Below are 22,260 nucleotides of genomic sequence, written 5' to 3' on the forward strand. Positions count from 1 at the left end.
TGAATCACATTTACAGTAGCCTTGATAATAAGCAGTACTGTACCTGTCTTTTTCTAGACCTGTCCAAAGCTTTTGATACAGTAGACCACAACACCCTGCTTAGTAAATTAAGTTGCCTCGGTTTTTCCGAAAACACAGTAAAATGGTTACAAAATTACCTCTTTTCTCGCACCCAAACTGTATTCACAGATGGTTGGAGGTCAAACAGTGTTAAGATAACAAAAGGGGTTCCACAGGGTTCCATCCTCGGCCCCCTTTTCTTCTCTCTTTATGTCAATGACTTGGGCACTGACCTGGATCATTCCAGGGTAAATCTTTTTGCAGATGACACAATAGTGATTACTGCTGGCCGCTCTCCGGATGACGTGATTGCTAAGCTACAGGGTGATTTCAACAAACTACAACATCAGCTAGTTGCTCTTAAACTAGTCCTGAATACCTACAAAACCAAGGTGCTATGCTTCTCACCAGGACTGAAGCAGGAAGTCATGTTTCCCCAATTACATTCCTTAAATAATTATAAAATAGAGCAAGTCAAGATCTATAAGTATCTTGGGGTCATCCTGGATTCAAAACTGAATTTTGAAGATCACATTGATTATATTGGTAAAAAGACAAAAATAAAAATTGGTTTTCTGTATCGACACAAGCACTGCTTCCCCCCAATGTTCCGTTTGGAATTGATAAAAGCTACCATACTGCCTCTACTTGACTACTGTGACATCGTGTATAAATCAGCCCCAAGTACTGTACTGAAGAAGTTTGATTCCATCTATCACTCGGCCTTAAAATTTACATTGACCTGCACATATAGGACTCACCACTGTGATCTCTACATTGGGTCAAACTTAACGTCTCTTAATGTTCGACGGCTTGTGCACCAGATCTTATTTATTCACGATGTACTTACAAAAAAATCCACAGACTACCTGCTGGATCTCCACTCTATTTCAAATAACAAATTTGACCTCAGGTCTTCGCTCATTTACCAGCTTCACATTCCCTATTGCCGTAGGAAGGGCCTTTGCTATTGATGCCCCCAGCGTCTGGAATGCTATTGCCAATAAACTGCAACTTGAATCGCTACCAATGAGATCTTCTCTCAAAACTGCTCTCGAGGAGTTGTACACCCCTAGCTGCCACTGCTATTCATTGGCGTAACATAAAATAAAATGTTTCGCTCCGGATGACGCTGCAAAGTATTATCTGTATTTTGATTTAGCGTGCTGATCTTAAAGGTACATTGAGTAATTTGATACTCAGACCGATGCATCTGTTGTTGTGGAGTAACTCATGCAGCCAACTATGGCTCTAGGAGTTGGTGTTACATGTTATTTATGTAGTTAATTGTAAAAATTCGGTCACAGTCCCTGTGATCACTGTTACGCTGCAATTATGGCTTTATTTTTTGGTGATTTGGAAAACGTTTTTAGGTTTGGACATGTTTGTTTTGTTGTAGTACGGAGTTAAACTGATGGCCTTAATCTAAGTTTTTGTGGTTGTTGTTTGACTTGCATCCCACTGGGATTTTTTGCACACAGCGTTGGTGTACGGCTACTTTTTTCAGGAATATTTTGCTGTTTTTTTCATGGATTTTCTGTTTGCACAGTCACATAGTCACTTTAAGATGTTTTTCTTGTTCGTGTTTTTGTTTTTTTTGTTTGTTGTGGTTGCACCCGATTCAAGAGCCGAATCGCTCACAGGGCTAAAATAAACTGAAAACTGAACTGGGCCTTCAAACCGTCACGGAGAGACGTGGGTGGAGGAGGGGCGGGGTTTGAAGGGGGCGTGGTGGAAGGAGGCGGGGCGGGGTGGAAGAGGGCGGGGCGGTGCAAGGGGGCGGGGTGTAAGGGGGCGGGGTGGGGGTGTAAGGGGCGGGGTGGACGGGGGGCAGGGTGGGTGGGGTGGGGAATTGCCCCTCGGTTTAAAAAAACGCCGCGTATTTCTATTGGTCGAGAGGCATGCACGTGACCCACTTTATATTTCATGCAGTTCACATTCCTGGTTCTTTCGGTAAAGTCACGTAGATAGAAAATAAAAATTAAATAAAAAATGACTAAAATGAAACACAAAGCAAAAAACCCACGACGTTGAGCGGAAGAGAAACAAATCCCCCTCCCCCCACAATCCCGCCCACTTGGCGCTACCCAGAGTGCATTGCAGTGCCAGTGGCGTGTCCGTGAACACGTGGGGGCCACGCGGTGGGTTGTTGCCATCATCATCATCACCACCATCATCATCAACACCATCATCATCAACACCATCATCATCAACACCATCATCATCATCAACACCACCATCATCATCAACACCATCATCATCATAAACACCACCATCATTAACACCATCAACAACACCACCATCATCATCACCATCATCATCAACACCACCACCATCATCAACATCACCATCATCAACACCACCATCATCATCATCATCAACACCACCATCATCAACACCATCATCAACAACACCACCAACACCACCACCATCATCAACACCACCACCATCAACACCACCAACACCACCACCATCATCATCGTCGTCGTCTCACGATCCGGGCCAAGTTCCCCCCTCCCCCCCCTCCTCCTGCCCGGCCCCACCAAGGCGGCCCCACCAGCCCCTCTCGTCGCCCGTAGCCAGAGCCGGCGACCATGGCCACTTGGGCGGCCTGCATGGGCGTCAGGATGAGCTTGCTCTCCATGGCGGGCATCCGCTACGAGGGCATCCTCTGTGACATCAACACGGACGACTCCACCGTCGTCTTGGCGAAAGGTTACGCACTGGGGGGTGGGTGGTTCACGGGATGACTGTGGACACCCCGAAGCTGCGGGTTAAGGGTTTAATGAAGCCGCTTGAGTCGTCCTAACAGGCGACTCGCTCGGGCAGCAGCAGCAGCAGCAGCAGGAGGAGGCCTTGGGGCTGGGGAAAGTTTGCCAGGAGGAGGTGAACGTGTCGGCGACGTTGTCGCCTTCTGGACAGATTGGTGTGGGTGTCGTGGGGTCAATGTGTGGGGGGGTATTAAGGAGGGGTTTGACCCTTTTCAGGGCAATCAAACAGGAGGTGTTAAGATGCTCAAACGACAAGATAGTCTTTGTTTTTTTTCGGTAACGTCACGTAGGTTAAAAAAAATGAAAACAACTAAATTAAATCATGATTGTATTGGATTGCTGTATGTACTTTTGTGTTTTCAATTAACCTGGATTTGTAAGAGAGTCCTTAATCTCAGTGGGAATTGCCCAGAAATGTTTAAAATGACAGCCATTGATGCGTCACGTGGGGGTCAGACATTTGTGACGATGTGTGACGAGGGGCGGTGGGGAGTTGAGAAATGTGACGTCACATGAAAATTCGCAACTTTAAATATAGAGAACACGTTCTACTTATCTTCTTGGTTCTTTCGGTAAAGTCACATAGAATGGAAATAAAATAATAAAAATAAAGCAATAACATTTTATTGTTAAGAAAATTGTATAATGTTTTATTATTATTTTTTTTAATAAAATAAAATGTTATTTTATTATGTTTTATTTTTATTATTTTATTTCCATTCTACGTGACTTTACCGAAAGAGCCAATAAGATGAATCCCTGCAGTCACGAAAGCTTTAAATCGAAACGTTCTACTTAATCAAATAGACTTGTTAATAAATGTTTTCACCTTCAACATCGGAGTGCAGCGCCACATTAAATACGCACTACAATGATAATAGTTTAAAGAGATTTGAAGCGTGTTTTATATATTTTTTTTGGGGGGGGGGGGGTGGCAAAAATCGTCCAAAATCGCGCGACGTCATTTATGGCCGGCGCCTCTAGCTGTGCTGGGGCAAAGTTCTTCAACTCGTCACCCGCTTAATCACGAATGTTCTGAGGTTGTTCTTGCTGATTCTGGTTCGCAGTGGTTTCAAGTATTTTTCAACGAAGGCTATTGGGTGCACAGCCGTTTCAATACGGGCACACATTGTTTCGTCCGTCTGTTTGCGTTTCTCCCTTGCGACGGGACCTCGTTGTCTAAACGTTGATATTTATAAGGGCAGGGGGTGACCAATAAGGGTTTGAATCGATCTGTAACAATCTAGGGGCACTGATAAGGGGTTGACAGCTATGCCAACACGAACGCGCGATTAACCCCGTTGACCTGAACAAGTTCGTGGTTTCGGTGCGTGCGCGTGTTCAAGTTTCATTTATTAGGTATAGTCCTGTGAGCCATGCGAGCATCTTAAGTCGGGGTGCAACCGCAACAAACAAAATTTGAACACAGAACATCTTAAAGCGACGACGCGTAACAGAAACATTCTGGAATAAACCAGCAAATAATTCCACACAAAAACAACGTATTAAAACGCTGCGCGCAAAAATCAAGTGTTGAAGCCGGGTCGGTAGTCACAGGGCAATGAGATGCGGCTGGTCATAGACGGCGCGTGACCCCGGCCAAAAAGCCCGGCAGGGTGCCGCTTAAGGGGCCGTCCATAAATGACGTCACGCGATTCTGAACGATTTTTTTGACCCCCCCCCCGCCCTCAAATATGACGTCACAAAGCTCTGCCCCCTCCCCCCCGCCAAAATAAAACACACTTCAAATCGCTTTAAACTATTGTTGTCATTGTAGTGCGTATTTAATGTGCCGCTGCACTCTGATCTTGTAGGAGAAAACATTAAAAAGTCTAATTAAGTGGAACGTGTTGTCTATATTTAAAGTTGCGCATTTTGATGTGACGTCACATTTATCAAACTCCCCCCCCCCAGTCGTCACACGTCGTCACAAATGTCTGACCCCCCCCCCCCAGGTGCGTGACGTCATTTCTGGACGGCCCCAAAACACTCCAGCGCTGTCCTACCAGACAGTCTCGACCCCTTCACCTGATGAAGGCCGCTTGTGTTGTGGCCGAAACGTCGTGAGAATATTATTGTGTTATTTTATTTTATCAATTTATTATTTTATTCTCATTCTACGTGGTGACTTTACCGAAAGAACCAAAGAAGAGGCCCCAAAACAGTTAATTTGGAAATGTTCCAGATTCATTTTTGCCTTCGTTCACAGATCTGGGCCAACGGCACCTGTCTGGATTAAATTGGCACAATGGAGAACTTCTTTGCGACGGTGATGATAGGGATTTGTGATGTTGATACCCATAAACATTCAATACCTGCAGGCATATGGCTTATGGATGACAGGCTATTGGTTGGTTTTAATACAGCTAAGACATAATAAAATAAAATACATATAAAATAAATTTCATTTATATTTTATTTAAATAAAAATACAATAAATTTCATTTTTATTTTATGTTTTATTTTTATTATTTCCGTTCTACGTGACTTTACCGAAAGAAACAAGAATATTTAATACAGCTTCTGGCAGGAAATAAATGAATCTCAATTTTTGGCTTGCAGAGTTGAGAAATGTGTGCAGCTCGGAACCCCGCGAGCTAGATTTGATTCCTGGCTACAGACAACGTCGTCGGTGGTGGCCTTGTATCCCAACTCATTCTGGTTTTCGTGTAGGTAGACTGCCTTCAAGTGAAGTTACCTGGTGCGGTGTGTTAGTAAAAAAGATGATTAAATCAGCACTGGGGAGGATGAAGGTAGCTGAACCAGCTAGAAACTATTTTAAACAATTGTTTAGGTTGCGGGTAAGGCCCACTTACTATACTGCTCTTTCAGAAGCGACCTCCCCACAAATGGTAGGTAACGCAACGAAGTGGCTTATCGAAGGACCTGGAGGGGGGGGGGGGGGAAATCCACTCGACCCATGGGAAGAGAAAACCTCGCTGACTCCAAATCTACAGCAGGTGTTGTCAGGGTTGGGATGAAACGCATGACCTTCGATATATACCAGGCGAGGTAGTTAACTTCTCACCACAGTGGCGCCCAAAACCCACAACCACGCACCTGCTCCGACCTGCATAGGTGCTCTCGACCGTAACAACGCTTGACCAAACGGGTACGTGGAGGTCTGTACCAGCGGCGGGCGTCTTTGTGTGCGCGCAGTGCGCTTGCGCGGGACGGAGGGGCGCCCCGCCGACCGTCCCATCGCCCCTCGTGAGGAGGTCTTCGAATACATCGTCTTTCGCGTCAGCGAGATCAAGGACTTGACCCCGTGCGAGTACATGCTGTCCGCTCTGCACCACGACGTGGCCATGGTGCAGGTGAGAGGTGCAGCCGCTCTTTACCATTAAACTATTTATTGTACCATGTGAGGCCCACCGAGCTACTTGACTCTCTTTTCAGAAGCGACCTGGCCACAAATGATTTGCTCAACGAAGCGGCTTATCGCGTGGACATTTCCAGCAGCCAAATACTCCAAATGCACGTCGGTTCTAAAACGTGGAGGTAGAAAATGGATGACCCAGAGAAATCCACGTGACCACGGGGGAGGACGTTGAAAACTCCAAAAATATGCAGGCGTCGGGGGTCTGGATCAAACCCCACGACCTATTGTACTCCAGGCGAGGTAGTTAACATCTTGCCACTGCAGCAGTGCCATGGTTTAGGGGAGCGGTGGCACAGTGGTTGATGCGCTGCACTACAAACCCGCCTACGACCCACCGGGGTTTGATTCCCACTTACGGCCAACGCCAGGTGACGATTATCTGAAACGGTCCCGGGCTTTTCCTGAGGTCTATCCAATGAGCACCTGGTGCGATGTATAAACATCGCCACTGGGGAGAAGGCGGTCGGGCGTGGGTCTGGCTTCCCCACCTCCTCCGTGTGCTTTGCCGGCCTCGTAGTTGCTCGCACTGCACTTGCCCCGAACGTCCGTTAAGCCTTTAAGGGACATCTTTGGCAACATGTTGACAAAATGTGGAAAAAAAAGTCAACGCTGATCGGCCGCATTTCGGGCAAATTTTCCCTTCACGGCACTGGAATCGAGGAAGCCAGAGATCGTGGAGAATACGAGGTTGGAGACTGCACTTCACACTTGGGGGGCTTGATGAAAGTTGCATTTGAGAGTTCCAATAGTTAGCTAACAGTGGTAGCTGTGGAGGGTTTTTACAGGTTGAGGAGGAGGAGATGGAAGAGGCTACCAAGATCCGAGCCCGGGTGCCAGCGTGCCAGTGGCTGAATTGCGCAACCCTTGGCACCTGATTGGCTCTCGGGTGATGACATCGCAATTATCCCTCCTCCTAAGACCGAAACGGGAGAATCTCTCATGGTAGCCTGATGGCTTACAGAGGTTCTCTGTAAGCCATCTGGCTACCATGAGAGATTCGTTTATGAGGCTATCCACATATACAAACACAGAGACAATTTCAACCGAGAGGAAGGAATTCTGGCTTAGCAATCATTGGAAGGATTTGATAAACCATTCCGGGTCTTAATTGATTGTTCACGCTTACGGTGGCTTTCAGACCGCATCCATCATTTTCGTCTCCCCCCTCTTTTCCGAACATAGATGGACTTGTCCATCTGAATAACTGCCAAATCGCTCTCCGTGGTGCTAACGTTAAAAAAAACCCGCCACTTTTAAAAAAAAAATGTCTTGCTGTGGTTTTTACACCTGATGATGATTGCTTGTCTTGCAGTCGAAACGTCGTGAGAATTTTAAAGTTTTATATTTTTATTATTTTATTGTTTCCCTTCTATGTGGTGGTGACTTTACCGAAAGAACCAAGAAGGTGCATAAGAAGTTTGACATGCGTACGTCGTCCGTCGTGATTTGTTCTAATCGCTGCCTAACCCACCCTCACCCCCCGTCCAGTCCTCGCCGGGCACCCCGGGGGGGGCCGCCGCTCGCTGCCACACGTGCGGTATCGGAGCGGCGGCGAGCTGCCACTCCGCGCCGGGCACGCCGACCGGACCCCCCCGCGGTGCCACGGGCGGCCACCCGGGCCACGCGCGGCACGACGCCTGGGCCACAGCGGTCGGGCACCGTCCCTTCGTGCAGCCTGCGTACGGAGGAGCTGCGGGTACGGGAGGGGGGGGGTGCGGTGTGCGGTAAACATCGGCACTGCAGGGCTGCACCTTTGCCCTCTTAATGCCACGTGGTTTCCGTTGCCCAGTGGCCTTGCCTCGGGTCATTTTCGCCTTTTGCTCGTTTAGAGGCAACTGCGTGATTTCAATGCGATCTTAATTGAACGCAGTTGAGTTGCAGCTATCTTCATGGAATTATTTCCGTAAGCGCATGCTACTGTTGCTGCCCTCTGCTGCTGCTGCCCTCTGTACTGCTGCCCTCTGTTGCTACTGCTGCCCTCTGCTTCTGCTGCCCTCTGCTACTGCTGCTGCCCTCTGTGCTGCTGCTGCCGCCGGTGCCCGCGGGTTGCATTGAGCTTCGCGTGCGAGCCGAAGGGCGATGCGAAGTGGCGCTTCTACGGAGAGGAACAGCAGCAGCAGGAGCACAGCGCCCTCGACTGGCAGGTGCGGTGGTGGCGGCCTGGGGTCGTGTTAGTGGTGGCTATGGTGGTGGTTGTGGTGGTGGTTGTAGTGGTTGTGATGGTGGTGTTTGTGGTTGTGGTAGTGGTGGTTGTGGTGGTGCTTGTAGTGGTGGTGGTTGTGGTGGCTATGGTGGTGGTTGTGGTAGTGGTGGTTGTAGTGGTTGTGGTGGCTATGGTGGTGGTTGTTGTGGCTGTGGTGGTGGCTGTGGTTGTGGTGGTTGTAGTGGTGGTGGTTGTGGAGGCTATGGTGGTGGTTGTGGTGGTTGTGGTGGTGGTGGCTGTGGTGGTGGTGGTTGTGGCTCTGGTGGTGGCTGTGGTGGTGGTTGTGGTGGCTGTGGTGGTGGCTGTGGTGGTGGTTGTGGTGGCTGTGGTGGTGGTGGTTGTGGCTCTGGTTGTGGTGGTGGTAGCTGTGGTGGTGGTGGCTGTGTTGGTGGCTGTGGTGGTGGCTGTGGTGGTGGTTGTGGTGGTGGCTGTGGTGGTGGTTGTGGTGGTGGCTGTGGTGGTGGCTGTGGTAGTGGTGGTGGCTGTGGTGGTGGTTGTGGTGGTGGCTGTGGTGGTGGCTGTGGTGGTGGTGGCTCTGGTTGTGGTGGTTGTGGTGGTGGTGGCTGTGGTGGTGGTGGTTGCGGCTCTGGTTGTGGTGGTGGCTGTGTAATTGGTTGACAATATTTTGTATTTCTCTCAATTTCAATAGATTTTATAATTAGTATTGGCCAGTATTAAGACTAAAATAACACCAAAGAAATATGTTGATGTTTGTGTAAAACGAATTATTATTGACCACGACTATTTAGATCATCTGTTGAAATTGAGAGAAATAAAAAAAACTATTTCACCGTTCTGACAGCTGCAGGCTCAGTGCTGCTGGGAGCGTATTGTTTAGTAATACATTTAACGCATGCTTATATCCAGGTTATCCAGGTTAACTCGTCCGTCTTCAGGCCAAAGCCGGGGTCTGCTTCTGATAAGATCGACCGCGTGACGCTGTGCGGGCAACGGGGAGCGCTGCAGAACACGTCGATGATGCGCGTGCGCGACACCAAGATATTCTTGGTGTCGGCGTACCACGACCAGCGCGAGGCCGGTCAGAGCACACGCATCATCGGCATCGCCAACCGGTATGAGCCGGACGTGCTCTCCTGCCACTTCTGCTGCCGAGGGCACTCGGAGATCCTGACGGTCACCGCCAGCGCCTACGTCCACTCGGATCACTTTGACTTCCCGTACGGCACGGCCGACTTCCTGTGCACGGAGCCGCTGGACTGCGAGCCGGGACACGTGTCCGTCCAGCGCATGCGCACAATACCGGACGAGGAGGAGGCCGAGTGGGTCTTCATGCCCGTGCGAAATCGGCTCTACATGCCCCCCACCTTCACACAGGAATTCAGCGTCTGCATCTCCACGCTCTTCGGGAACTACGGCAACGTCCTGCAGTTCGTGCAGGCGATCGAAATGTACCGCATCTTGGGTGCGGGCCGCGTGACGGTATACAACACAAGCTGCAGCTCTGAGCTGAACAAAGTGCTCCTCTACTACATCAAGACCGGCCTCGTCGAGGTCGTTCAGTGGCCCATCACGGACTACGTGCGGGTGTCCAGAGGGTGGCACTACCCCGAGCACCCAGGCGAGCTGCACTACTATGGCCAGATAGCGGCGCTGAACGACTGCGTGTCTCGGCACATGTACAGCACGCGCTACCTGGTCCTCACGGACATCGACGAAGTGATCATCCCTTTGAAGCACACAAAATGGAAGGACCTCATGCGGTACTTGAACGACAAGTACGGCGCCGACATTTACACATTCGAAAACCACGTGTTTCCCTACACGGTATCGGAAGAGTTTGGGTCGAAGTTCCAGGCGTGGAACGCCATCCCGGGCGTCAACATCATGCGCCACATTAGACGGGAGCCAAACCTGCCGGAGGTCTTCAACCCGACCAAGATGATCCTGAACCCACGCGCGGTGCTGCAGACGTCGGTGCACAGTACGCTCAACGCGCTGGGCATCTCGCAGACGGTGCCCGGATACATCGCGATCATGCACCACTACCGATCGCCCAAGCAGCCCGACCTGCCGCTCGACTCGCTGGTCGTGGACCTCACGCTGTGGAGATACAATGCCACTCTGATCAGAAATGTCAACAAGGTCCTCAACAGGGTCTTCTGGAATGAGTAGGCACAACGGGCGGCGGTGGCGGCGGTGGCGTTGATTGTCATCTTGCGTTTTTTGCGGTCTTGCAATTTGAGTTAAACACCGGTGTTTGTGAGTTTTCCGTTTGCGAATGTGGTCAATGTATGGGACATATTTATTTGCTAATCTTATGATTGCGTTTACAGTTAAAATTTGTTATCTTCATGTTTTTCTGCATTTGAATCCACCAGGGCACAATAGGGGTTGTATTGGTATGTCTTATGGAAGCTAGGGAAGTTAACATTGGTTTATTTTAAACCAATCCTAATTATTTCTATTGCTTTTGGGAGTACCACTCGAAATGTTTTCAGGTTAAAACATTTAAAATGTGGCACAAATTGATTTAAATAAATGTTCAGTGTGCATGTTCTACCAGTCTCTAATGAGCTTATTGTTTTCATGACTCGTGTCCACGGAGGATAGTCAAATCCCAGAGGATGGTGGCAGGATTTTAAAAAGTAAATCCTGTGGTGATAAAAAAAATGTACATACGATATTAAACTTTTAATTTGAGTGATAATTTGAATGACAGGTGTGTTTTGGGCCAAATGAGCTAGTAAAGACTCACATTAAACATAATAGATTCAGTAGGAATATATGTATACATCCAAATGTATATAGTTGTGTATTTGAATATGTATCAACACCAGCTGTTGATACATACAACTCATTTTAAATTATAAAGCCATGTTAATGTATTCCTAAACAATACATGGAGTTGACATTTCTGAATTGTTGCATTAGATAGTTTCGCGATGGATTATTCAGCAGAAATCATCATTATCACGTATTATCAATCTTGCAAACCAGTTTTAAACATATACAGCAAAATGCTATTACCATTCTTTATCTACATATATAATATCACAGATCTGTCCTGTCATTCTGTGACTGTGATTAACGCCCCCGGATTGGTTTAAGTGCGTCACGTGATCCCGAGCAAGCAGCCAACCAGAGGTGCGCCCCCCCCCCCAAACATGTACGCCCCCGGATTGGTTTAAGTGTGTCACGTGACCGCGAGCAACCATCCAAGCAGAGATGAGCCCCTCCCAAACATGTACGCCCCCCGATGCTGCCCTGAGGCAGAGCCGTGCTCGGGCCGCTGCTGCCCTGAGGGAGATGGGTGAGGAGACAGGTAACAGGAGAAGGGTGAGTGAGAGTGAGGAGAAGGGTGAGAGTGAGTGAGGAGAAGGGTGATTGAGAATGGTGAGAGTGAGGAGAAGGGTGAGTGAGAGTGAGAAGGGTGAGTGAGAGTGAGAAGGGTGACAGTGAGAATGGTGAGAGTGAGGAGAAGGGTGAGTGACAGGAGAAAAGTGACAGGAGAAGGGTGAGTGAGCGTGAGAAGGGTGAGTGACAGGAGGATGGTGAGGAGAAGAGTGAGTGAGAGTGGAGAATATATGTAATTTGTACGTGTTTATCTTAGGGATGATTCTTTGGTAGAATACGTCAATACAAAACTTCCATAAATCGTTAACAAGTTTATATGCTTAACCCAGATATCATGGCACTTATGTATTTGTAATGAGAGTGCGCCACCTACAGGACGACCGGGGGGTTATTGCAGACACGTGCTATGTTGTCTCACATCCAATCAGTAAGGGGGATCCCATCTGGGTGAAAGGTAAATGGGTAGAGCTAGCGGGAAGCCTCGAGAGCCCTCTAAAATGTTCCGAGAGGGGCGTGGCTAGAGGCGGAGCTTAGCACCGCCGAGAGGGATATAAGCAGAAGCAGCAGAGGACTCTGGGTCGTCGGTGTGAAGAGCCTGGGTCCGAACGTCGTCACCACCTGCGCTACCACCCATCGGCCACGTGGCGGGCTCCACCAGCTGAGCCTCCCCTCTCTCCGACACGCCGTCAGCCAGCGGCGAGGCGGAGAAGGAGTGAGTGCCACGGCGGCGGGAGGCAAAGCGTGCGCCGCCGTCCCGGGAGCAAGAGAGAAGCCAGCCGCGCAGGGAGACACGTGCTGTACTGCAACTTGAGAATAAATACAACTGAAGTTTAACCCATGTCGGAGACGCTGATTACATATTGATAAGTGGATGTTAATAAAACATGCAACTAGTCGTAGTCAAAACCTTCTGTATTGTCATGTAACAATGTATCCGTTCACAAAAGTTAACATTTAAAATCGTGACGTTTAACAATATTCACATGCAGCGGTTGGCAATTTTACGTTTCAACTTTCCAGGCACTCGGGTTTGTTAATTCAGAGAGTGAAACAGCAAGGGACATTCTCGTCTCTTTGTCCTGTGTTTGCCCTCGGGTGCAGTGAGTTTATGGTGTTTTGCCATGGGTCCTCCCTTGCTCTCTCAGAAATTCCCTGAGTCACTCCTTGGAAGAGTTATTCCTTTATGGCCTTTCATTAACGTTTCACCTTTTGCTACATGAGTTAGGTTTATTCCTGAGAAGCGAAATATTCGACGGCTTTAAGGCCCTCCTCAGCTCTGGTTATTCTCATCATGCCCATCTGATCAATGTCTCTTGTATTATGTTTACCCGTTTCTCATTATAGTGCTGTTTTGGCTTCGTCATCTGGTTTTCCCAAGCTTCAGCATGCAGGGAACGTATATTTGTGTCCAAGGAGCCATGATATAAAAAATAGACAATATTACACTAACAGTTTTTTGGAAGAGGCATATATACAACAGGTGTGGGAGCATGGCGCTGAGGTTTAGCAAACTGTAAGTCCCAGGCTTCTATGGTCTGGCCTTCCCATAAACAAAACACGAGGAATGGTAATGGTGGTTGCTTACGCCTCCACCGACTATTAACACCAGTGGAGGGATGGAGGCAAGGCCGGTGAGTCAGATGCCTTCTATGACCTGTCACAAGTACTAGCTAAAGTCGCCCCTTGGGATGGAGTCATCCTGTCGGGTGACTTTAATGCCTGAGTGGGTCATGACACTGGCACCTGGGCCAGAGTGATTGGAAGGCATCGGCCAGAACAGCTCAATAACAATGGTAGGAGGCTGCTAGACTTCTATGCAGCACATTGGGCTTACCAACACGCTGTTCCGGCATCGGCGCATCCACACAGCATCATGGATGCACACTGGGTCCAAGCAGGGACATCTGCTGGACTATATAGTAACAGAACACCGAATGCAAGCCCATGTCCTTGACACCAGGACCTACCGTTGAGGTGATCTGCCCGTTGACCATATGCTTGACATCTGTAAGATTTTCCACTCCGGTGGTGGGTGTCCATCTAGGACACCATTCAAAGCCACATTGGCCTGGTCTCAGCTAGCTGATGAGCGTTGCAAGTTAGAATGTCATCATCTCTTGCAGGAGAATACAAGTTAGGAAGCATTAAAGTCAGAACACAGATCAGAACATTTAATTAAATGACTGCGTGTTGTCTTGGTGTGGTCTGGGACTGTTTTGTTGGTGTTTTACTGCCTTGCCCTAGCTTGCGTTCGGTATTGATACATCGGCAGGCATGTATGTACTCATTTAATTTGTACTTAGATACTATATTTATAGTCGTACATTTTTAGTTACTTGCATTACTTTTTTCTATTTTGTACTCCTAACAAAATTGTATTGCTTGTTGTAACTTGATCCGCCCCTGCTGGACATTTGTGAAAAAGACCAGAAACCTTCACATTACAGGCATTGCAGAGTCCAATTCCAGTTGTTTCCAGACACTCACACCGCCACACGCAAGCCCGCACTTTGTTGAAGGAACTGGTTCCCAGAGAGTTGGCTGCAACAATCCAATGCAACCAATTTAACGGGGTTCAGGAGTTACATGAGGTGCATCCGAAAACGCTACATATTGACAGAAATAATTGAATCACGCTCTATTGGGGGCAGAGTGGTGCACCAGAATGTGTCTGGGATCGATTCCAGACTCGTGTGCTTTTTTGGGTGGGGTTGGCATGTACTCCCCTTGTTCTGCATGAGGGTGAGTGAGCGTGTGAGTGAGTGGAGTTGGAATGTACTCCCCTTGTTCTGCATGAGGGTGAGTGAGCATGAGTGAGTGGAGTAGGAATGTACTCCCCTTGTTCTGCATGAGGGTGAGTGAGCATGTGAGTGGAGTTGGAATGTACTCCCCTTGTTCTGCATGAGGGTGAGTGAGCGTGTGAGTGAGTGGAGTTGGAATGTACTCCCCTTGTTCTGCATGAGGGTGAGTGAGCGTGTGAGTGAGTGGAGTTGGAATGTACTCCCCTTGTTCTGCATGAGGGTGAGTGAGCGTGTGAGTGGAGTTGGAATGTACTCCCCTTGTTCTGCATGAGGGTGAGTGAGCGTGTGAGTGAGTGGAGTTGGAATGTACTCCCCTTGTTCTGCATGAGGGTGAGTGAGCGTGTGAGTGGAGTTGGAATGTACTCCCCTTGTTCTGCATGAGGGTGAGTGAGCGTGTGAGTGAGTGGAGTTGGAATGTACTCCCCTTGTTCTGCATGAGGGTGAGTGAGCGTGTGAGTGGAGTTGGAATGTACTCCCCTTGTTCTACATGAGGGTGAGTGAGCATGTGAGTGAGTGGATTTGAAATGTACCGTGGCGAGGCCCTAATCCGCTGTGTACCAATGCTAATGATAACGAAAACGGGATGGCTGCGGCAGGACTCTGGGTGCACGCCTCGCCGCTAAGGCTGTTTTTACTATGCACACGCTGTGTAAGTGCGCGCGAGTGCCAGCAAGTGGGCCCCACGATGAAACCCTGCAGCCCCGCGCACACCCTCTCATGCACACCGTCTCCCCACAAAAATCACAGACTCCACGCCGAGGCTCTACCCACACACACAGAAATGAACTAAAGTTTATTAACGGCACAAAAACCCGCTACCTGGAGGGGGAATATTTCGTGAGGAGAGCCTAGCCTAACTCTGCCTATGACCCCAGTTACACAAACGTCCTACCATGTACCTCGTAGCTGTTCTCACGGCTTCGCACAGACGCTATGAGAGTCAGAGGGAGAAGGACGAGCGAAACCCTTGCCTATCGCTGCCTCATAGCAGCACTCGCTGGCATCACATGGACGCTGCGAGCAGCTCGAGGAGGCAGGACGGCAGGCAGTGGGTCTGGATTGCCCGGAGGTTGAAGACAACTGCCCCAATCGTCCCGGGGCTCCCACCTTCATTCTCTAAACTTAAAAGGCCCAGGGTGGAATTGTACCGCGCGGCCAATCGCGCGCTTAACCTGCGCTGTCTAAATGGAGGGCCACGGGGTCTGCTGCCGCTCACCCATTGTCCTCCCGTGCTCATTAATTCTAACCCACTGGTCTGCTCTTCTGGCCAATTACTCCACACTCCGCCTATCCCAAGGTCGTGAGTAACTCATCGCGGTTGGTCCAGTGAACCTTTCTCTTCTGCGCCCATAAAATCTTCAGCCAATTTAGGGGCACCGCAGTGTAACCTGTCCTGTGGGGGGTCGGCCAATCTCCTGGCACCGGGAAACCGTGGGACTCTCCCTCTAGGCGCCCTTTAGATTAAAACCCGATGTGCCAGGAAACCCCCCGTCAGGACACTACTAGGGGGGTGCGCTGTGTGCGGGTTGCGCGCTTAGTCGGGGGCCGGGAGGGGATTGTGGTGTTTGCGGAGTTGCTCCGTGGTCGTGGCACCACAACTGAGATGACTGGCCAATGCACCACCTGGGACCCCACACAGTTTGTACACACACAGTGTGTACACACACACAGTTGTACACACACACAGTTTGTACACACACACACAGTGTACACACACACAGTTTGTACACACACACACAGTGTACACACACAGTTTGTACACACACACACAGTGTACACACACACAGTTTGCACACACACACAGTGTGTACACACACACAGTTGTACACACACACAGAGTGTACACACACAGTTTGTACACACACACACAGTGTACACACAGTTTGTACACACACACAGTGTACACACAGTTTGTACACACACACAGTGTACACACACACAGTTTGTACACACATAGTGTGTACACACACAGTTTGTACACACACACAGTGTACACACACACAGTTTGTACACACACACAGAGTGTACACACAGTTTGTACACACACACAGTGTACACACACAGTTTGTACACACACACAGTGTACACACACACATACAGTTTGTACACACACACAGTGTACACACACACAGTTTGTACACACACACATACAGTGTACACACACAGTTTGTACACACACACAGTTTGTGCACACACACAGTTTGTACATACAGTGTACACACACACAGTGTACACACACACAGTTTGTACACAGTTTGAACACAGTTTGTACACATACACAGTTTGTACACACAGTGTACACACACACAGTTTGTACACAGTGTACACACACACACAGTTTGAACACAGTGTACACACACAGTTTGTACACACACAGTGTATACACACACACAGTTTGTACACACACAGTTTGTACACACACACAGTGTACACACATACAGTTTGTACACATACAGTGTACACACACAGTTTGTACACACACACAGTGTACACACACAGTTTGTACACACACAGTGTACACACATACAGTTTGTACACACACAGTGCACACACACACAGTTTGTACACACACACAGTTTGTACACACACACAGTTTGTACACACACACAGTTTGTACACACACACAGTTTGTACACACACAGTGTACACACACATTGTACACACACACACAGTGTACACACACACACAGTTTGTACACACAGTTTGTACACACACACACACAGTTTGTACACACACACAGTGTACACACACAGTGTATACACAGTTTGTACACCCATAAACAGTGTACACACACACAGTGCACACATACACAGTTTCTACACACACTGTACACACGACACACACAGTTTGTACACACACAGTTTGTACACATACACAGTGTACACACACAGTTTGTACACACACACAGTGTACACACAATAATATCCACGTTTTTGTTGAGCTTACGCACCCAAGGGGTCTCTGTTGAAGAGAGGGAGCAATGGAAAATTAATCTAAATCAACTTAAACTCGAACTCCGCTCTGTGACGTCACCACTCAGCAATATCTCATCGGCGTGAAATGCCAGGCGGCGGTGTCCTTCGCTAGTGACTTCATGTCACCGAGGTATTCGGTGCGCTCTTGAGCGTGACGTCACCTCCGCTTGGTCACTGCAGAAATCTGTTCCGGTACAATCCTTATTTAGGTAAAGCTACGCCCAGTGACTGGCGGAACATTAACATCCTCGACAAATGGACCAAACTAATTAACATAATTTATTCATATTCTTAGTTTTTTCGGTAAAGTCACGTTGAAGAGAAACAACAAAATAACAAAATATATAAAACAATAAAAAATTCTCACGACGTTTCGACCATAACTCAAACGGTCATCATCAGGTGTGTCGGTTTGCATAAATGTATTTTTAAAACGGTACATTTATTTATTTATTTAAAAAACGTTGGCGTCACGCGCAGCGATTTGGCAGTTTGCCCAGGACTAGTCCATCTATTTTTTTTTAAAAGAGGAGGGGGGAGACGAAATTTTTTATAATGTATGCTGTCTGAAAGCCACTGTAAGCGTGAACAATCAATCAAGAACTGAAATGATTTATCAAATCTTTCCAATGATTGCTAAGATAGAATCCATCTTCTCGGTTGAAATTGTCTCTGTGCTTGTATATGTGGATAGCCTCATGAACGAATCTCTCATGGAAGCCAGATGGCTTACAAAGAACCTCCGTCTTGGAAAAGTCAATGGCATGTGAGCCTACTGAATTAGAACAATGATCTGCTACGGCCGAGGTGTTAGTCCTACCGTGTTTAAGGTCTGCTTTATGTTCACGAATGCGGTCCGAGACATGGCGTTTGGTTTCTCCAATGTAACTACTACCACAGAGGCAACTTAGTTTGTAGACACCAGGGTATTGTATGTCCGGAATCACATCTTTTACAGACGGAACCAGATCACGGATTTTATGTAATGTGTTGAAACGGACCTGGATCTTGTGTTTATTCAAGATTTTGGAGATCTTTTTTGTGATCCCAGCAATGTAGGGTAAAGTGATGGTTTTGAAAGGCTCCTCAAGAGGGTTCTTCTTCATGGTTTGAGTGATAGCTTTGCAGATTGTATAGTCGGAGTAACCATTAGCCCTAAGAGCTTGGTGTACGTGCTTGAGTTCACTGCTTATGTGTTCCTGGTCGGATATGCATTGGGCTCTATGATACAGAGTCTTGATGAGAGAATTCTTCTGTGATGGATGGTGGTGGGAATCCGGTTTCAGATAAGCATCCGTATGGGTAGCTTTCCTGTAGACAGAGTGGCTCATTGAACCATCAGGTCTCTTTTTAATTAGGACATCCAAAAAAGGTATCTTGCCATCTATTTCGACTTCCATGGTAAATCTGATGGCTGGGTGTATGGAATTGATGTGGTCGAAGAATTGGTCTAGAGCAGGCCGGCCATGTGGCCAGATGACAAAAGTGTCATCCATGTACCTCTTCCATAAGGTTGGGCGCAGAGTGGCAGTCTGGATGGCGTCAGTCTCAAATTTCTCCATGAAAATGTTAGCTATAACTGGAGAAAGGGGGGAGCCCATTGGGGTGCCCTCAGTTTGTTTGTAGAAAGTTCCATTCCAAGTGAAGTATGTATTGGTTAAACAGTGTCTCACCAGGGGGGGTACCTCAGTGTTTAGTCCTTGATGAACCAAGTCTTCAATGATTGCAATGGTGTCAGGTACAGGAACCTTGGTGAATAAGGAAACTACATCAAAACTGACAAGCAGGTCGTCTGGGGACAGGGAAATACCCTTGATTGTTGATACCAGGTGAGTAGAATTTTGTACCGCAGAGGTGGTCTTTCCAGTGAAAGGACGCAGGATTTCAGACAAAAAACGAGCTAGTTTGTAGGTGGGGGAGCTGATAGTAGAGACTATGGGACGAAGAGGTGTATCAACTTTATGTATTTTTGGTAAGCCGTATAATCTTGGTGGCCTGGCAGCAGAAGGTTTCAACGAAAACTGTTTAGATTGATCAATTAATGCGGTTGAATCAGAAATTATTTTGTTGGTTTGTGTGACGAGGCTGTTGGTGGGATCTCTTTTTATTTTTGTATAACTACCATCGTCGAGTAATTCTTTAATTTTGTTGTTGTATTCTATTTTATCCATGATGACAGTAGCATTGCCTTTGTCAGCTGAGAGAACTACAATATCATTCCTCTTTTTTAATTTATATAATTCAAAACGCTCATCTTTGCTGAGGTTGCTAGCTGGCATCTTAGCGTTTTTGAGGGTTGTAGCGATTTCAGATCTTGCTACGTCTGCAGCGATGTGACCCAGAGAGCAATACGCACAGAACTAGATCAGTTAGACAAGACACTCTACAAATCACACTTATCATTGACGGCAATAATGTCCACATCGGATTGGGAACATGTAGACAATATGACTGCCTCTTCAGCTGCTACTATGTCGACCAAATGTAAGGAAAACCTGATTTCCAAATTTAACCTCCTCTTCAACAAAAGACCGGACCCACACACCAAAAAGTTAGACGTTAATAAAGTCGTAATTAATCGCAGTAACAGTTCTATTTCCGATGGTCTGAAATCCGTTTTAGCTAAAGGTCTAAACTTTGCAGTCACACCTAAACACATACCAGTTAATGATATAATTGCCCAAGTAGACGTTGCTCTCAGGGGCCTGGGTCACATCGCTGCAGACGTAGCAAGATCTGAAATCGCTGCAACCCTCAAAAACGCTAAGATGCCAGCTAGCAACCTCAGCAAAGATGAGCGTTTTGAATTATATAAATTAAAAAAGAGGAATGATATTGTAGTTCTCTCACCGTTAACACCGCGGTGCACGCACAGACACTAGTGACACTCGCTCGTGTCTCACCGTTAACACTGCGGTGCACGCACAGACACTAGTGACACTCGCTCGTGTCTCACCGTTAACACTGCGGTGCATGCACAGACACTAGTGACACTCGCTCGTGTCTCACCGTTAACACTGCGGTGCAGACACAGACACTAGTGACACTCGCTCGTGTCTCACCGTTAACACTGCGGTGCAGACACAGACACTAGTGACACTCGTGTGTCTCACCGTTAACACCGCGGTGCACACACAGACACTAGTGACACTCGCGCGTGTCTCACCATTAACACCGCGGTGCACGCACAGACACTAGTGACACTCGTGCATGTCTCACCGTTAACACTGTGGTGCAGACACAGACACTAGTGACACTCGTGCGTGTCTCACCGTTAACACCGCGGTGCACACACAGACACTAGTGACACTCACGTGTGTCTCACCGTTAACACCGCGGTGCACACAGACACTAGTGACACTCGTGTGTGTCTCACCGTTAACACCGTTGGTGCATGCACAGACACTAGTGACACTCGTGTGTGTCTCACCGTTAACACCGTGGTGCACGCACAGACACGCGCCGGCGCGGGCCACCGTTGGTATTTTAATATGCGCGTGCGACACACCCACACTGAATTTTGATTTAAAGCTTTCGTGACTGCAGTAATTCATATTCTTAGTTCTTTCGGTAAAGTCACGTGACTTTACCGAAAGAACTAAGATTATACACCCACACTGATTTATAGTCACCCACACACCGTCGTACGCCGATCGCTGTCCCACCGCTCTTCACACGCACACATGCACCACGCGTCACAACGTCAGTCTGTGCTAAGATTTATTTCCGAATAGGGACACCCGTTTATGGCCCCCTCCAGCCAGCACCCTTCGGACAGCGCCTAACCTCCTGTCACCTGGCCGTCGCAGAGTGCGTCTATCCCCCAAGCTCGAGCTGACTGAATTGGCCCCCCTCCCCGTACCCACTCACCTCTTCGGCTGCCCCATGGGGGCTGGGGAAGATGCTCACCTTGGGGACTTTTTCTGTCCGACCGTTTCCAGCTCCACCCTGCATTGGTCGAACAGACGCTGAGGACGGCTGGTCTCCTCCGCCGCTCCAGAAGGACTCTGATTCAATCCGCCCCTCCGGCCCCCTTATGTCTCCAAAGCCCCCCTTAACCCCTGGGTCACATGACGTCATCCTGCGCATCCAATCGAATCCTCTTTACGGACGTTTTGAGCGCTCTGGCCGTTGAGAGGGTGGGGGGGTCGCGTCATTCCCCCCCTTCCCATTGTCTCTGTGCCTGCGTTCCTCGCCGTTGACTCATCGATAATCCCCTTGCTCCCTCCAACTTGAGTCAACTCTTATCTGCCTAGGGGCTTTTCCCTCCCACCCCACTGTTTACCCTGCCACTGGGTGCTGGCCTTGAGGTCCCCCCCCCCCGTGTTGTGTATGCTTCATCAACACCCTTTGCTATGTCAGCTGAATTTAGCTTTTATAAATATTCCTTTTGTAGCCAGACAGCTGAAATTGTGTGCTCGGAGTTTTGGGTGAACATTCATTTTGAAGATACGAGGGCTTCCAGGCATGTTTATAACCATTTGCCCTCTCATTGAGTGCCACAACAGCCCGTGTGATGAATTTTTGAATTTTTTTCACGATATCATGAATATATGAATAATAAACACGTGTAAGTCGCGTGTGACTGTATATTTGCATTCCTCTGTGCCTCGATACTGACGTGTAGATGGTGTGGATATTCTTTTTTTCTGTCTGCACCTGATGCTGGTCTGATGGAGCAAAGGCAGTCAGCACAGCAGCTTGGTACAACAAGCCAACAATGCAACCAGCGTGCATACAGCACGGATCGGAC

At 48.2% G+C, this 22,260-nt stretch overlaps 1 protein-coding gene across 3 annotated transcripts; it reads left to right on the forward strand.

Moving 5' to 3' along the window:
- The first annotated feature begins 2,143 nt into the window (after positions 1 to 2,143).
- LOC116938177 (beta-1,4-galactosyltransferase galt-1-like) lies at positions 2,144 to 10,934 on the forward strand. Of its 3 annotated transcripts, XM_076059461.1 has the most exons (5): positions 2,144 to 2,775; positions 5,991 to 6,148; positions 7,702 to 7,909; positions 8,270 to 8,357; positions 9,284 to 10,934. In XM_076059461.1, exon 5 carries the CDS (start codon positions 9,392 to 9,394, stop codon positions 10,547 to 10,549), a length of 1,158 nt encoding a protein of 385 aa, XP_075915576.1. In that variant the 5' UTR covers positions 2,144 to 2,775; positions 5,991 to 6,148; positions 7,702 to 7,909; positions 8,270 to 8,357; positions 9,284 to 9,391; the 3' UTR covers positions 10,550 to 10,934. The 3 variants fall into 3 exon arrangements, with proteins under 3 accessions (XP_075915576.1, XP_075915577.1, XP_075915575.1); XM_076059462.1 differs by lacking the exon at positions 8,270 to 8,357 and having other exon boundaries at positions 2,144 to 2,790; XM_076059460.1 differs by lacking the exon at positions 8,270 to 8,357 and having other exon boundaries at positions 2,145 to 2,775.
- Positions 10,935 to 22,260: the final 11,326 nt, after the last annotated feature.

The sequence above is a fragment of the Petromyzon marinus genome, unplaced genomic scaffold, assembly GCF_048934315.1.
Source record: "Petromyzon marinus isolate PM22_M1 ecotype Great Lakes invasive population unplaced genomic scaffold, UKy_Petmar_22M1.pri1.0 PM_G_Scaffold_103, whole genome shotgun sequence".
NCBI classification, from domain to species: domain Eukaryota; kingdom Metazoa; phylum Chordata; class Hyperoartia; order Petromyzontiformes; family Petromyzontidae; genus Petromyzon; species Petromyzon marinus.